This window comes from Desmodus rotundus, chromosome 5 (assembly GCF_022682495.2).
Source record: "Desmodus rotundus isolate HL8 chromosome 5, HLdesRot8A.1, whole genome shotgun sequence".
NCBI lineage: Eukaryota > Metazoa > Chordata > Mammalia > Chiroptera > Phyllostomidae > Desmodus > Desmodus rotundus.
Window position 1 is genome coordinate 71,207,957 of NC_071391.1, and position 16,370 is coordinate 71,224,326.

Consider the following 16,370-nt stretch of genomic DNA (forward strand, 5'->3'; position numbering starts at 1 on the left):
GTGTATACACACTCATACTGTGGGCCTTTATTTTTCCCTACGAGGGACACATGCCTAGCTCTGTCTTCTACACTGTACCAAACGAGTGTAAAGTGCTGGCTTTCAAAGCATGATACCAAGTGACTCAGCTTGACGTGGGAAGAGCTGTGCATCCAACATTTGTCTTTTCAAATGTTCCCATTCACACAGTCACAAGTCACTGTTAATACTTTCACGCAGGAAGAAACTGCACACAAACTCACTCACTTCTCACACAGGTTATCACTTCTCAGGCTCAGTGCTGCAACCCACAACCTACAAGGCAGAAAAACAAATTCTGCTCTTCGAGCGCCCTTCCCCCATGTTGTTGGAATTTACAAGATTATTTAACACAACTTGGACCTGAAGTTGGGCTGTTGTCTACACGGGAGGTTTGGGGTAGAGAGGATATGAATGGAACTTGACGTGCCTCGGAGGTCTCTGTTGAAATCATGAAGTCTCCGAATTTCACCCTCCAGTTTGTTTCTCATCGCCTTGTCCAGTGACTCTCGCTTGGTGGTAGACTTGACCAGACTCTCATAGGCTTCCGAAATTCTCTGAAGTTCTTTTTCAAACTAAAAGAAAGAAGTGGCATGAAAGTAGGACTCTGGCATTCATATTGGTGCCTTATAGTTACACTAACTCTTGGACACTCTAAGTATGAAGGTCGTATCTTCAATGCAGCCTTTTTTTGCATCTCAAGTTTCATGTCTACCCAAACCGCGTAATTCAGTGATTTTCAACCGGTGTGCAGCAAGGATTTTTAAGACATGCAATTCCTGACTATTTAGTCAGGGGCACTGACCTCTTCTCCCTTAGATTGTCAAATAAAAAATGACAAGAGCCAACACAATAGCTGACTGGTGTGAATACCCTGTCTTGAACCGCAAACATATAGGGCATATAATAGAGTTGCATTTTACTGGTTACATTGCATAAAAAGGTTGAGTCTAATTGGTTAATTTTTGGTACCAGAAATCCTTATATAAAAGTATAGGTACTTGTTTTATTAAAAAGTCAGTTGGGAACAAAAAGGGTAGGCAATTACTACTGTTATTATTTTTGTAAATCAATCAAAATTATACTTATTTTTGGTCAGATGGACAAAAATTGTTTTTTGGTGTGCTGCAGAATTTTAATAATTAGTTTGTGTGCGCCATGAGACAAAAAAGGCTGAAAATTGCTGGTATAAGTGATTTCACCCCCACTCCTATCTGCCCTCTAGGGGCTGCGTTAGGATCCTGTAAGCAGCAGACCCACAAGTCTGGTTGGACCATCTGATGTCACTTTGGAAAAATCCCTCTGTACCAATATAAGAAAGGGGTGAGTTTAAACATAACTTAATATTTTATATTAAGGTTTTTTTTTGCACGGCAATTTATAACTATTTTTATTATTCCTGGTGAACATAAGGGAAAATATTAAAATACAGAATAACTGAAGGACCACAGCTCAACTGGACCCTAATTTCTAGATTCCAAGTATAGTGCTCTTCCTTGGGATGGGGACCTTCCTACCCATCCCCAAAGGAACATAAAACCCACTCGAAGAGATGCTTCTTTACTTAGCATTTAACCCCCCTTTTAACGGAACTATCTATATACAGGACTAATGGACATGTATCTAATTATAAACAAATATACCACAGAAAACTCTTGGTATGAAGGAATTGAAAAATATGGGATTAAAACAATTTTTTGTTGTTGTTCTCCTTTTGTATTTCACTATATCAAGAGATGTAACTAGGAGAGCATGTAGTCTATGGCATACATAAACCCGTAATAAGTAACTGTAACTGTGATAACAGGACTCTAACCTAACAGTGCCTTTTGGAAGTAGCGATCAATAAATCCCATTTCATTGTGGTGTAACAAGTGCAGGAGGAAGGATGAAGAGTGCCTGCAAACACGGGACCTGATGAACTGCTAAAAGTCAGGATCAAAGGCAAAGTGGGCAGGGTTGAGAGCACTAGCGCCCCTCACTGGGCACCAAGAGACCTGCACCATGTTTTTGGTCTCCACAGGGCACTTAACGTTACCATGAGCCAGGCACCCCAATTGCCCAGAGCAGAAAGTCCCTGCTGAGATTCCTATAAATAAAATACATCCTAACGGGTATCTATTGGACAGTTACTATGCATCTGGGTGCCAAGGATACAGGATATGTAAGACAATTCTGGTCTTCAGGAACTTCGGTGTCTGGAGCTGGCCTGCACCCAGACACACACGCTTGCACAGTGCCACGTGATAAGGGGTGTGGTGGTGAAATGCTCATGCTTCAAGCCCAGGGCAACCAGGAGGCCTTCCTCAGCTCCGCCACCCACAGAAACTTTCCTCCATCCGGCTTCACTCGGGCTCATTGGCCGTGGACACCTGACTGGAATTCGCATGTGCATTTTGTGTGTCTGATTTGACCGTCAATTCCTTAAAAGCAGAAATGGTCCTTACAGCCCTAGAAGTGTGCCCCGCCAGTGACAAAAATACCGATTGATTAATTAACTTTTAAATGTATGACTCCTAAAAGCAGTCTTGAATTTTTTCCTTTCATTAAGAGAACTTCCGCACTGGCCAGATAGCTCGGTTGGTTAGAGCATCGTCCCGATATGCCAATGCTGCAGGTTCAATCCTGGGTCAGGGCACATACAAAAATCGACCAATGAAGACATAAACAAGTGGAATAACAAATAGATGTTTCTCTCTCTCTCCCCCTTTCTTCTATCTCAAATCAATCAATAAATAATGTAAACCCCCCACCAACTTCTCTCTGCACAAAAGGAAGTTGCAGGATCCCTCTGATGGCATAGTTTACAATTTCAAATACTACACAATCAAGAAATTGAATACGCTTATATGCTTGTACTAATCGAGAAGAAAAGGGCAATAATCTTAGTTCAGGATAAGGTATTTCCGGTGAGAAATGACAGCTGTCACGAAGGAGACAGACTAGCCTCCTTTATTGTGGTTATAGAAGACAGAACGATGACTAAAAGCAGGAAGTTAAAAAGATGCAGATTTTGATTCAACATAAGCATTTCCTAACTACATTTTCCAGAAGTGCAAGTATTCAAGTAAAAAACAAATGACCTTTTAGGGACCTGAAGCAAAGATTCCTAAGGAGTGGGAAATTGGACTAGAATCATTTAAAAAATTTTAAGTCCAAAGCTCTATGATTTCTAATTGCACAGTCCTTCCTAGTGAGAACCACAGCCTCTTCTTCAAATCCCTCATGTCTAGAGCATCTTAAGTCCTTTCTGACGTCTGTTAAGATGAAGAGAAGGTTGGACAGACTGGCCTTGATATAAAAACCAACTGGGCCAGTACAGACTCTGAGTGTGATCTTCTGAAGCACTTGCTGTCCCAGATACGGAAGTACGTGCAGAGTCAAAAGCCCTGCTGCCCTGAAGCAAACAGGCAGAGAATGGCCCTGAAAAATCTCAGCCACTCCAAGCTCCTTCCCCGAGCACCTTCCTATGCACAGCTCAGGGACGCACAGACCAAAGACAGGCCTGCTGTCCCAGTCACAGACTGCCCAACCAGAGCCACCGCTGCTGTGCTGACAGAAGAGGGTCTCCACTGAAGCCAGCCACCGAATGCCTTCAAGCCTTTCCCTTCAAATGCTCGTCTACGCTCTGATGTCTTCTGAGCCAACCCACTCAGTAGCCCACTGTCTGGTCCTGCTGGAAGTTCCATCCATTAATTATTTTTCGAGAAACTAGGAAGAAAAAGAAGCAAATCAGTGACCAAAAGGAAATACTGAAAAACAACCCCTTCCTGAGGGTCCTCGAACCACGTTCCACCTCCAGCAGGAACAGGGTCTTCCCGGTGCAGGCTGTGCTGCAGCAGTCTCCGAGTCCAGTCTTTCTTTCCTGCTATGTTCCTGGCACGGTGCGCAGAGACTAGGCCCTGCAATTAAACATTCTTCTATTTTTGGTTCTGCCCTTACAGTGAATCTCTCCAAGAGCCTCACTGCATGAGGATCCTGGACTGGATGTTATTGCTGGCACAGGGCACCATTTCATGACATAATACAGCAGCTCCACCCAGCGTGGGGGTCCTCATCACTGCGAAGCAAAGTCATCGCCTCATCCAACGGTTCTCTCCCCAGACCTTAGGCTTAAGCAGCCATTGAGAGGCAACTGAACGGTGAGGCTGCTGCTGAAGGGGGACCTGGACCAAGGACGACCTCGGGAACACAAGCTGTGAAATGCTAAGTCGCAGAGTTCATGCAGCTCCTCTGTCTCATGGTCTGAGTTGTTGAGAACAGCTATGGAACCAGGGGGAGGGGTGGGGGGATGAGTACAGCCAGTATTCGTCAACATCTGGGTTTTTAAATGGAAAATTCCAGTGTGGTATATGACAGAGCAATGAAATGAAATGTTATGATATTCAAGGTACCAAAGGAGTTTTGGTTGTCAGAAGGCAAACAGCTTTTGATTTTTCTCCTTTTTCAGAAGTCATCAAAATCCTTTTGGCCACAAAATTTAAGAATTATCCTCTGTGCAGAGAAACTGAGTCACTGGGAGATGCATTTTTGTTTTTCAAAATAGAAATATGCATCAAAATCAAGAAAGATATGTATGCTACAGGTCAATAAAGTATATATTAATACACAGGTCATAAAGAATAGCAGAACCTCCCAATTTCTGCACGCTCCATGTAACTGTTCAAAACTGCCCTCAGGTGGGTTGCATAACTCCTGGAGATGTCTGCCAGAGCTCCGTTAGCAAGAAGAAAGAAGTGCTTATTTTCCAGAAGGGCTGAGTAGGCCCTTTCCAATTTTTAGACCATACCTGGAAAGAGACTGCCCGGGGAGGTGTCAGAGGCAAGCTTGGGCCTGGGCAGTGACTTAGAGCCAAGGCCAGGAGACAGCAGGCTCGCTTCCCACCTTCTAAGGGTGTGGCTGGGGGGGGGGTGAGGCAGCAATATTTAGGCAGCCCGTTTGTCTCTGGCTCTCATTTTCCCCTCCAATAAAGGCAGCCAAAGCCCTCCGAGCCAAGCCTGGTCTTGACTCCCAGGAGCTCCAGACCATTCCAGCGGAAGCTCTGCACAAACGTGCCAGGGCAGATTCTGTCTGTGCACATTTGTATCACCAAACCCGCTGCTCTCAGCTGTTCACTGCCGGCCCACAAAAAATCAGAGGCGCTGACCATTCTCAAACCCTGAGCAGCAAAAAGAGCAGGCTGTCCACGAGAGATCAGTACCCTATAGTGAACACTAAATGGCCATCAGGAGCATTAACTGTCTTGTAGAACCAAATGACAGCGCTCCTGTAGTCAGGCGGCATCTGTGCTTCTACCCTTTCTCTTTACAAAAGCCCCTGATTGCCCAGAACAGAGCCAGGCACTTAGATGGACCCTTCTAAGACGCCTTCCATCACACAAGCCTCCTCGGCTGCAGAAAGGAAACTCGAGGGCCCTGTGGCTCTGCTGCCTTAAAACACCTATTACCTTTGCCCCCTCACATCATCTACCTGCAGCATTTCAGGTGCAGACACGTGGGTCATCATGAAATCATTCTCCGCGACAGTTCACTCTTGCTGGATGTGTTCCTATTGACTTTGGCTCTCAGTGTAAAGCCCAAAGGATGAAGGCTGCCATACATTCTAATGTTCCCACGGTAACTACACAGCATCTTCCCACCTGACAAGTCACAGGCGTAGAGTGCACAGTAACTTGTACTCTACTCTCGGTGTTGAGACAAGGCTGCTTTCCCAGAGACCCCCCCTAATGAAACAAGCACGGCAATCCCAAGGCTGCTGTCTGAGACTCCCAGATTTAAAGGAAAACTGGTCTCTCTCCACTCAATGCCCTGTGCTACTCTCGGTGTTACCTATTCCACACTGTCTACCTGGGAAAATGCTACTTAGCCTCTGAGTCTTGAGTCCAGGGCCACCTCCGCTGTACCTACTGTAGCCCCTGACGTTCTAGTGCAGGTATTAGCTCAGGCAACTCTCCCCTTTTGGACTGTAAGTTCCTTCAAGGCAGGCACGCCGTGTCAAATTATTTTGTCTCCTTAGAGCCTTGCATACATAGTACCTGGCATCAAAAGGGATCTAGTTAACGAGCACATCAGTGAAGCAACCCCCTCATAAGCAGTTAAAGACTTGTTGTCCCTCTGAGAGAACCTGCCCGTCCATTTCCCTTGGGAAGTCACATACCTTGTGGAGCTTGTCAGCATTGTCATAGTAACCCTGAAGTTCCTGGTGAAGCGCCCGGTTCTCCTCTGTCAGTATCTCTACCATCTGCTGAGCTCGCTCCACAATCGCAAATGCATCTGGACCAAGCTGCTGGCTGGGGGAGGCGGCAGGCGGGGGCTGCGGTGCTGCCAGGGTCACCGGAAGTGGGAGCGGCAAGGAGGTGGAGTGCAGAGGCCCACTGACGGAGGAGTTCTGGGAGGACATCGGGCTGTGCTGCTGCACTGTTGACGGGAAAGGAAGTTGGCATGGGCGGCTGCAAGGGAACAGAAGACCAGTGATCAGACCCCAGGGAAACAGTGGAGGAGGAAGGCAGGCCCCCACTACCAGAGGTCATCAATGAACTTTCCAGTGCTGGGCTGAGTATAGCAGGTTCAGTCCTTCATTCCACAGATATTTAATGTCTCCCTCTGAATCAGCACTGCTCCGGGCAGTGGGTATAGTGAGCAAGACAGATAAGGCCCCTGCTCTCATGACGCTTACATTCTTGGGGAGAGAGGCAGGCACGCCGCCAAACAATAAACGAACAGAGCCGGGTAGTCAGAAGTAATGAGTACTCTCCAAAAATAAAGCAGAGCAGTGTGACAGTGAATGACTGCATGGCCAGCTCACACTAAGATCAGGAAAAGCTGATGCTTGAGTTGAAGTCTGAATATGAGACTTGGGGTTGGGGTTGGGGAAGTAGAGAAGTAGGGAAAGGAGTATTCCAGGTAGGGGAATTGGCTAGTGCTCTGGGCCTAAGGCAGGACTTAGTGTGGGCAAGATCAAGTAGAGGAAAGCCATCAGACACAAGCATAGCCAGCGAAAGCAGTAAAAGCTAAGATCAGAGGGATGGACAAGGGCCTTTGCAAACCAAGGCCAGCCCTTTCCTTAGGGTGTAAACAGAGGCCAGTGGAGAAGAAGCCTTTACTCTGACTTCTGTATAGAAGGTACGAACGGCCGCAAGAATGGACAAAAGGCGACCACTGAGGAGGCCTGGGTGTGGTCTAGGTGGGAGCTGATGAAAGCACACAAAGTAGCAGCAGAAGAGACATAATGGATGAATTTGGGCTATGTTATATATATGATGGGTGTGGGGAAAGAAAGGGAAGAAAAATTTTAAAAATTACTCCTAGAATCTGACCTCCACACAAATGGACAGGGGCACTATTATGAAATGGGGAAGTCCTGGGAAAGGAAATAATTTTTTTGTGGTTTGATTTGCTGGGGTGAGGAGGCCTGCAAACCAAAAGTCTAATTTTAGCCACGTTAATAGAAGCACACAGAGGAGTCCCTTAATTGTTTGAATTCCAGGTACTAGCTCTTACATGTAGATCGTGAATTTCCACCTCCTGTCTCCACTCCCCAGCAGCCCCCCTCACTCCTCTGCACCTGTTTCCTAAGAACCGTCGCATTTTCGCTTGCCTAAGCTAGCGCCGGCTCTACTCCACAGGTACAAACAGCAAAGAGGACCCCATATCTAGTTCTCCAACCACAGCTGCCTCTCTTCGGCAGAGACAGGGGAAAACGAGATTTCTTGTTGACCCCCCTCAACCTTCAGGTCTCAATCTGGGAACTGGGGCACTAAGAATCATCAGTAACCCCAAAGTCATCAACATTCTGTTTCAAAGGGCTGAGTCCTCAGGACATCCGGCTACTTCTGATCCCTAGTAGTTAGCCTGTGTCACCTCCTGTTACCTGTGGCCATCCAGAGCCAGAGCTCTCAGGGTACCCCCCGTTTTTCCCAAGAGGTCACATGGCCTTATATTTTCAATATACCTGCTGGAATGTTTTTGGACCCTGTCAGCCTCCAGATCTCTCATTTTATAAGCATTTCTTATAGCCAGGATCCCCCTGAAGGCTGACTCTTGGCAGCTAAATGTCAAATTCTAGAAGACAATTTATTCAGAGTCGCCATAGCCCTCCCTACATGGACACGTAGACACTCATAAAGATGACCACAGAATAAACCCAGCGGGTCTAACAGAGTAACTAACCACAGGCCTTGCTTGGGTAGCTTACTAACATCAGAGGCTCCACCTGAGCTCGAAAGATAGCTCCCAACTCGATTTCCTTACACCTTCCATCCAGGTGCCCTTCCACTCCCCATGAAAACAGCTAGGATCCAAGTTCCCCAAGGCAGGACGAACCACTGAGCTCAAAGTCATTCTCTGTCCCGGAAGTGAGCTTCACCCTCCAGCCATCCTCAGATTTCAGAAAGGAGTGAAGTCAGATGTAAACCATCCCCCTGTCTCTCCACACCTATTACATAAGATGTTGCCATCCCCTTAGAAATAAAACGTTTCTGCATTTGATGAATCTGGGCCCCTTCCACACTAAAGTGTGTGAATGTCAGCCCACATGTATGAGGAGGTCTGTGTGTATGAGGTTCAACCCTGTCCCAAGAGCGTAATGTCCCCGAGTTGCCATTCACAATGCTCAGAGGTCCTCCTATCAGGCATGAAAACCCCCCACAGATCTGGTACTGAATAAGTGCATTCCTGAATAAGGCTGGCTAGACCCTACTGCACATTTTTCATGGAAAGAGGTTACCTTGGCAAACAGCAGAATAACCACAAATTACACAGCCTCAATTCAAAGGCAGGCACACATTCACATCTCCTAAAGTACTCCCTTCACACTGCATCCAATGCAAGGGATAGATGCGGTGGTCCCCTTGGAGCTGTGGGGCCCAGATGACCTGCAGTCCTGTGTTCTGAAGCTTCCCTCTGACCCACGCAGCTTCAGGCTGGGGCTTATCTTTTAACATGTATTGAACTCTGGGATTTGGAACTCACTGACGGTCGATGTTGGGCTTATCTTCTCAGTTATCTTTCTCTATTATATAAGAAAAAGGAAGTGCTTTCTTAATGCCAGCCTAAGTCATCTGTGATGGTGACTAGTTAGTTACCTGAGTGGCAATGCAGGAAAAGGGTGTTTGCCAAGCTTAAGGGACAGGAAAGAATAAGCTTGTCCAAAATGGGAAGTCTTCTATTAAACAGAGAACATTGGCCTCACAAATAACTTGGTTACGCATTCAATAAACTCCATGTGACAATGGATGATGTGCAGGCAGGGAAGCAAACCTCTGTTCTGCCCCACTACTCAGCCACCTGGGGCAGGTTTGAGCTTGGTGTAAACGAGGGGGAAAGAGTGTTGGGAGAGAATAGGAAAACTTCACACAAGGTCATACCAGTGCCATGACCTTGGGGACACAGAGAAAAGGGGAAAAAAAGGAATGGAACCATCACTTATTGAGAAACTACTAGCACACAGAATTCCATGCTCTAACTGTCTATTGGTGAGCCTATTTCCCCTCTTAGATTGTGAAGTCAGAAAGCTAGCAGATTCAATATCATGGGTCTTGGTTTCCTGGGACTATATACCATTTAGCTCATTGTTAAAGGGCTTAAGAAGTTAATATGTATAAAGCCAGGCACAAAGTAAACACTGGACTAATGTTCGCTACTAATCACCATCACTATAATTACCATTGGTTACCCACAGCCCCAGTACAGAGCCTACACTGAGTGTGGCATTCATGAAATGTCCAATAAAAATTGTTACGGTTACCATTTATTGGGCACTTGTTACGCTGCAGCCACTGTGGTATGCGCTGCTACACGCATCATTTCGTACTGGCCTACATAACCGCCCTGCAAAATAAGTATCATTGCAGTCTCTCTATTTACATGAAAAAACAAGGCATGGGATGGTAACTTGCAAAATACATGGGTGGCAAAAGTAGGTGTACAGTTGTGAGTACACGAAACAGGCTATTTCTTGTATTATCATTTATTAATTATTGTATTATCTGCCATACGAACTGTAAACCTACTTTTGCCCACCCCTGTAAAACAGAGATATTAGGAACATAAACGAGATCCAAGCCCAGGCTTTCTGATTCCAGGATCTATGCAGTTCACCATTTCCCTGCACCGGTGAAAGCAGAGAGGGCAGGCAGTCCCCTTGGGCCCTCTGCTCCCGGGTTCCTGTGAGCCACCGCCATGTCCGTGATTCACTCCCCAACACAAAAGCAAGAAAACTCTTTGGAGGCTCCAGCAGCCTCAGGGGAAACATGCAGGCTAGAAACATGCCTGAGTTGTTCTCTTCAACTGTTACTTATATTCAACGTTCTTCTCACAGAAGGTCTCCTCTACAGAGAGCGTTCAACTAACATTTATCGAGGTCTGTATTGTCTGCCGGGCACCACATTTCATCACCTTGCTTAATCCTTATGAAAACTGAGGCGGGGGCAGGCACCACCAACACGTCCTGCTCCTTTCCTCAAGGAACCCAATGAGCCTTGGGAACACCACAGAAAGTGACACTTTTCCATCTGCCACCGAACTACCCAGTGATTTAAATAGGTCTGAGCAGGGCTGAAGAAGCCTCTCCTCCCCAAGTCCACAGGGACGTATTAAAAACAAGAATCACAGCATTTAAAGAGCCACATCTAAGAGACAAAACAGAGGCCCCACAGGGAAGCCCTGTGGGCTGGTCCTCCACTGTCAACAGCTTGGACCATGCTGCGCACAGCCCCACCCCAGAATCTGCGCCCATTTCTTTCCTCCACGCTTAGAACCTTGCCTGCAGCACTCTCCTTGACAATCTGCCACCACTGGCTACGGTCATTACTTTTTTCCTCTCTTGAATTTTTATTTAAGTGTAATATTATTTTATTTTTCAAACACATGTGCCTTTTCTTCCTAATTATTAGCATGACCATGGTTTGAGGGTAGAAAATTATGACTTATACTAAGTTGATAGCCATCAGATTGTTGTCAGCTGATTTGGCCCCAAGTGCAAGAGCAAGTTAGGAGACCACATACGCTCGATGCGCTTTCAAAGAATGGTGAAACCTTCAACACTGCATTATTAAGGTAGAGATCTCTGGTATTTAGGTTTGTTCTGGATAACATAGGTAGAACCTCAGATCATGATGTCGCCGATATAACAATAAGGCTCCATGCCACTGTCCTCCTTCTCATGTATTTGGGGTCGCAAAATGCAGCTCAAAACTAGAGTGACGATGCTGTTTTGATTAGGAAAACAAGGTCATTGGTGACATCTAATCAGCAGTCCATTAGCTCCTCTCTGCACACGGCAATGCTTCATACATAAGCTTATTTATTAAATGTATGTATTTACATTATACCTGTATGTAAATGTTCCATGCCTACCACTGTACATCCACTGTCTAATTCTCACAAGCTTGGGTGTCTACTACTCTCATGTTATATATTATTTTCCTACTTATGAAGTATACACGCTAAGGCTCAGGAGATTCACAAACCAGAGATCCTACAGTGTTTACAAAGCAAAAAATTGGACTGTAAACTGGGGGTCTTGAACCCACCACACTGTACCTCACCAGGGCTTTCTTCTCCCCACGCTGGTACAGGACAGCACCGGTTCTTAATACGGAGTCTCTTTTTTCTGGTTCTGCTTCTTTCTAGCCATGTAACCATACTAGCACCTACTTCTCAGAGTTGTAAGCATTAAATGAGATAATGCATTGCACATGGTGTCTACCTCTAGGAAAGGATTTAATAACTGTTAGCCTTTGCTGTTTTACCATGCACTGGAGAAAGGCAAGAAGCAGCTCCCTTGGTTATCCCTACCTCATCAGACACTATGTGCTGAGCATCACCAAATCCTAAAGCCTCAATGAGGAATCAAAGTGGACTTCAGCACCTTAAAATCTCCCACTTTTATCGTCTTCTCCCAATGCAAAGCAGAACAAGAGTGTAGCTTCAAGGTGATGTCCATACACTCTCTCTCCGGCACAGACCCTCACCTCCTTCCAGACCTGTGCCATCCAAAACAGCAGCCACAGCCACGTGTAGCTCCCAAACACCAGAAATGTGGCTAGCCTGAATTGAGATGTGCAGGAAGTATAAAATACACATCACCATGTAAATACTTAGTAAAAAAAAATGTAAAATATCTCATTAATATGTTGTTTTATTGAAGTCATAATATTTTGGATATAATGGATTAACTAAAACCTGTTTGGTTTTTTTTAAAGATCTTTATTTATTTTTAGAGAGAGGGGAAGGGAGGGAGAAAGAGAGGGAGAGAAACATCAATGTGTGGTTGCCTCTCACACGCCCCCTACTGGGTCCTGACCCATAACCCAGGCATGTGCCCTGACTGGGAATTGAGCCCGCAACCCCTTGGTTCGCAGGCTGGCGCTCAATCCACTGAGCCACGCCAGTCAGGGCTAACTAAAACCTGTTTTAAAAATTGTCTTATATGGGTTAATGAAGTATGTTTTAAAATAATTTCACCGGTTTCTTTTAAGTTTTTAAAAGTGTGGCTGCTAGAAAGTTTTCATTAGACCTGTGGCTCACATTGTATCGCTATTAGACAGCACTGCTGTAGACCGTGCTGCCTGTAGGTGACGAGGCCTCGTTTCTGGAGAGATAATTCCAGAATTCTGTGAGCATCAGAGCACTTCATCAAACAGAGCGGCAGTGCCCACCCTGTTGTCCCCAGATCCCCAAGCATCAATGGTGATCAATATGGTAAACTAGATGTTTATCTACAATTAGGACATTATGCTCATACTTAATAAATATGGCTCCTGTGATTGGCAAAAAGTTTTCAAAACATGGCAGGAAAAGAAACATCAATGGATAAACAGATGGAGGATGTGACCAATAATTTGAAGAAAAATGGAAGCAGTGAAATACATTTCCCAAAAAGAACTTAATAGAGAAATAAAGTCAAAATAACTTTTTTCAGTTTATCAACACTAACAATTCAGTTCAACAAGCTTTTACTGAACCCCTAGGCAAAGATTTCTTTTTAAATTCTCAAGATATAGTACATAAGAGAAAAGGCAAAAGAGAGAAACTCGTGGACACGGACAACAGTGTGGTGACCGCCGGGGCGTAGATGGTGGTGGACGGAGACCTGACTTGGGGCAGCGAACGCAGGACACAGTGCACAGGTGATGTGCTGTGGGATTGTGCGCCTGAAGCCTGTGTAATTTTGTTAACCAGTGTCACCTCAGTAAATTCAGTAAAAAGGAAAAAAGAGATATGATACTTATTAGGATTTCATTAGAAAAATGACTAGAAGGAACTATGACGAAAGTTCAGAGTGACTATCTTCAGGTGATGCGATTATGGGTTTCCTTTTGGTTTTCCATTCTTTATATAATTTCTACATTGAACATGGATGGCTACTTAAAAAAACATTCCATAATCTAAGCAATACATGTACATTATAAAAAAATTAAAAAATAAGAAGTAAAAACCAGTATTGTCATTTTAATAACCAGAAAAAAGTAAACAAAGTAAAATAAAAAATTAAAAAATGAGATGAAATAATAAATATCTTCTTAGCTATGAAGTGGTTCGAATTTTAAGACTTCTCACTCAGTAAAAATATTGGGCTGGCCAAAAACTTTGTTTGTTTGTTTCCGTAAGATGGCTCTAGTAGCGCTTATTTGTCTTTTAACTTCGTTGGAAACAGTTTTGTTAGATTGTACGTTAACAGCTGTCTTATCATCATGCATTTAAAAAACACATCAAAATTGGTGAATTTTTTGCATAGCCATTTTAATATTGAAGATGGAAGAAAATATGTAACATTTTCAGCATATTATGCTTTATCATTTTGAGAAAGGTAAAAATGCAACTGAAACCCACAAAAAGATTTGTGCAGTGTGTGGAGAAGGTGCTGTGGCTGATCAAACGTGTCAAAAGTGGTTTGCAAAGTTCTGTGCTGGACATTTCTCACTGATGATGCTCCATGGTCTGGTAGACCAGTTGAAGTTGATAGTGATCAAATCGAGACATTAATTGAGAACAATTAATGTTCTACCATGCAGGAAATAGCCAACATACTCAAAATATCCAAATCAATAATAATATTATTGCTGAAAATGAAAAATGTGTCTCTTATTTTACAGAAAAAATGAAACAGACCCTTTGGCCAACTCAATACCTCATTTTACGTAGAGCTTTCCAACTTACGATATTTCCTCATACTTTTCTGACCCTCAAAGTAACATAATAAGCAGAGTATTTAACAATGGTTATCTTTGGATAATGGGACTGTAGGCAATTTTTATTTTCCTTCTTTTGCTTCTTTTTGGTGTGGGAGAGGAGCAGAAAGTACATATACTTTTAAAGTTTCTAGACGAACAAGTTTTACTTATGAAGGGAAGAACATTGATTAATTTCAGGAAAACTCAGCTGTAACAAGGTACAGATAAGGAAACTGAAGCTCAGAGAACTTATGCAATTTATCTCAAAGTGGAAAAGCCAGAACTCAAAGCCCCTTGAATCTTATTTTCCCAAACCCACAGCTTCCCAAGTTGTCCCCTTTGTCTGTGCAGACACCGTAAGACTAACCACAGTTCATATTCAGACTGGACTCTTGGATAAACTAATTTCATAATTATTGCTATGCAGGATGGATGGAGATAATCCTCTTGTTTGGAGAAGTCACTCATTTAATTCACTACAGCTGGAATTGTGTTAGGTTTCCTGAGAAAGTAACCTGAACTTGACCTTAGCCTTTTGAAATTCCCATACTGCAGAGATGTTTCTCAGGATAAACAGGGCATTTTACTTGGCTCACCCAGCTATAATTCAGTTTACAAATTGGAGAAACTCGTGAGTTCTTATGTTGGTATTCAAAACACATGTTTAGCTGGTAGAATTTAAATAGGGCTTTACGGCCTCATTTTTGTTAAGGGCAATGCATAGTTTTTAATCCAACAGCCATGGGTCTGGCTTACCTTCTGGTCCCACACAGCAATCAATTTTCACAACTGTTTAAACTGCAAATCATAATTCACCACGTTGGAAACATACACTAACTCCAAAAATTCTCCTTCCTCCTCCAGCCATTTCTGACTCAAGTAAGGCAGGACCGACCACCAAACATTCTTTCTTGCACTACAGCACATTCCAAACCTCAAGCCCACCAAGAGTATGACCTGCTCTTCAGCACATGTCTTTATGCTTGTTCATGGTTTAACCTACATTCTGGCTGCACTGCTGGAAGGACGTGGGTTTCCTGGGGAGAGGCGTTCTCTCTAATTTGCCACATGGCCTCCTGGGCTCCGTCCCCCTTTGCTCCCTGCCTCCTCCCTGCACTGTCATTCTGCATGGTCTCAAGAGAATGTCAACAACTTTGACTCCATCTCAAATAAAACCAAACCAGGAGCTTTTCTGGGTGGAAATACACATTGCTTTTTTTTTTTTTTAAGAAAAATATCAGTGATTTGGGGGGACTGGCCGCACCATAGGTTCCCTCCATTAAGGCAGGACACTGCAAGCCTTCTGCATGGATGGGAAGGGTGGGGGTGGTGATGGGAGAACTGAGCAAGCGCACTCTGTGAAAGGAAAGCCAGAGAACCTCTGCCTCGGACACCATTTTATAAGAAGATGCTTTTATCGGCTTAGGACAGAAAGGCATTTTAAGCTTTTATAAAGTATCTTTCTACGCGCTGAAACTCAAATTCACATATTCATAGGTGGATAAAATATTAATAATGACAGTTGCCACTCTTCTGTCTGCTTCCAGGGAGTTAGTAAGTCAAACCCCCTATGCTGAATGGGCAAGATTCAGCCCAGGTAGAGGGCCAAAAAGGCAATGGAGAGGCTCAAAGAGTGGAAAAATGCTCTTTTTACCAACAGCAGTGACTTTTTCCAAACTCATACTACCTGAAACATAAAAATTAATCATTAAAATAGTGCTTATTTTCCATAAGTGAAACATTCTGCTAAAAATAGGCTAAGACAAAAACAGTCTAAGGCAATAAACAATACCCTCCCGATTCCTCCCTTCCAAGTGAAAGCAAAGTCACTCGAGACAGACTGAAGCTCACAGCCACAGCTGTCAGCAAGGTCAAGTTTGATGTCCAGAGAGAAAGGGTATCCAGAGGACTTTCCTCTGAGAGTCTGGCATACTTAATCAGTATTCTGGTCTTCCTGAAAAGAGCCAGAGGGGTGGGCGGAGTCCAGGCTGGGCACCAGGTGTGACATAGAAACCTGGTAAGAAACTCACAAGATGAGTGACAGCGAGTAGAAGCGCACGTCCTCGCCTCCACATGCACGGCGTGACAAACAGACCCAGGTGCACTTCTGAGCTGGTGCCCATGACCAAGTCACTTTCCTCTCTCTCTAAGCCTAAGTTTTTGTTTTTTTTTTAAAGAG

The 16,370-nt window shown here is 44.3% G+C and overlaps 1 protein-coding gene across 3 annotated transcripts in view; it reads right to left on the reverse strand.

Moving 5' to 3' along the window:
* The window catches only part of AMOTL1 (angiomotin like 1), a 147,470-nt gene that overhangs the window by 41,114 nt on the left and 89,986 nt on the right, over positions 1–16,370 (reverse strand). For all 3 annotated transcript variants that reach the window (XM_053923911.2, XM_024574650.4, XM_024574651.4), the window contains 2 exons: positions 6,175–6,466; positions 449–593 (listed from right to left, as the gene is read on the reverse strand). In XM_053923911.2, coding sequence (XP_053779886.1) covers positions 449–593; positions 6,175–6,466 — 437 coding nt within the window. The remainder of the gene's footprint in view (positions 1–448; positions 594–6,174; positions 6,467–16,370) is intronic.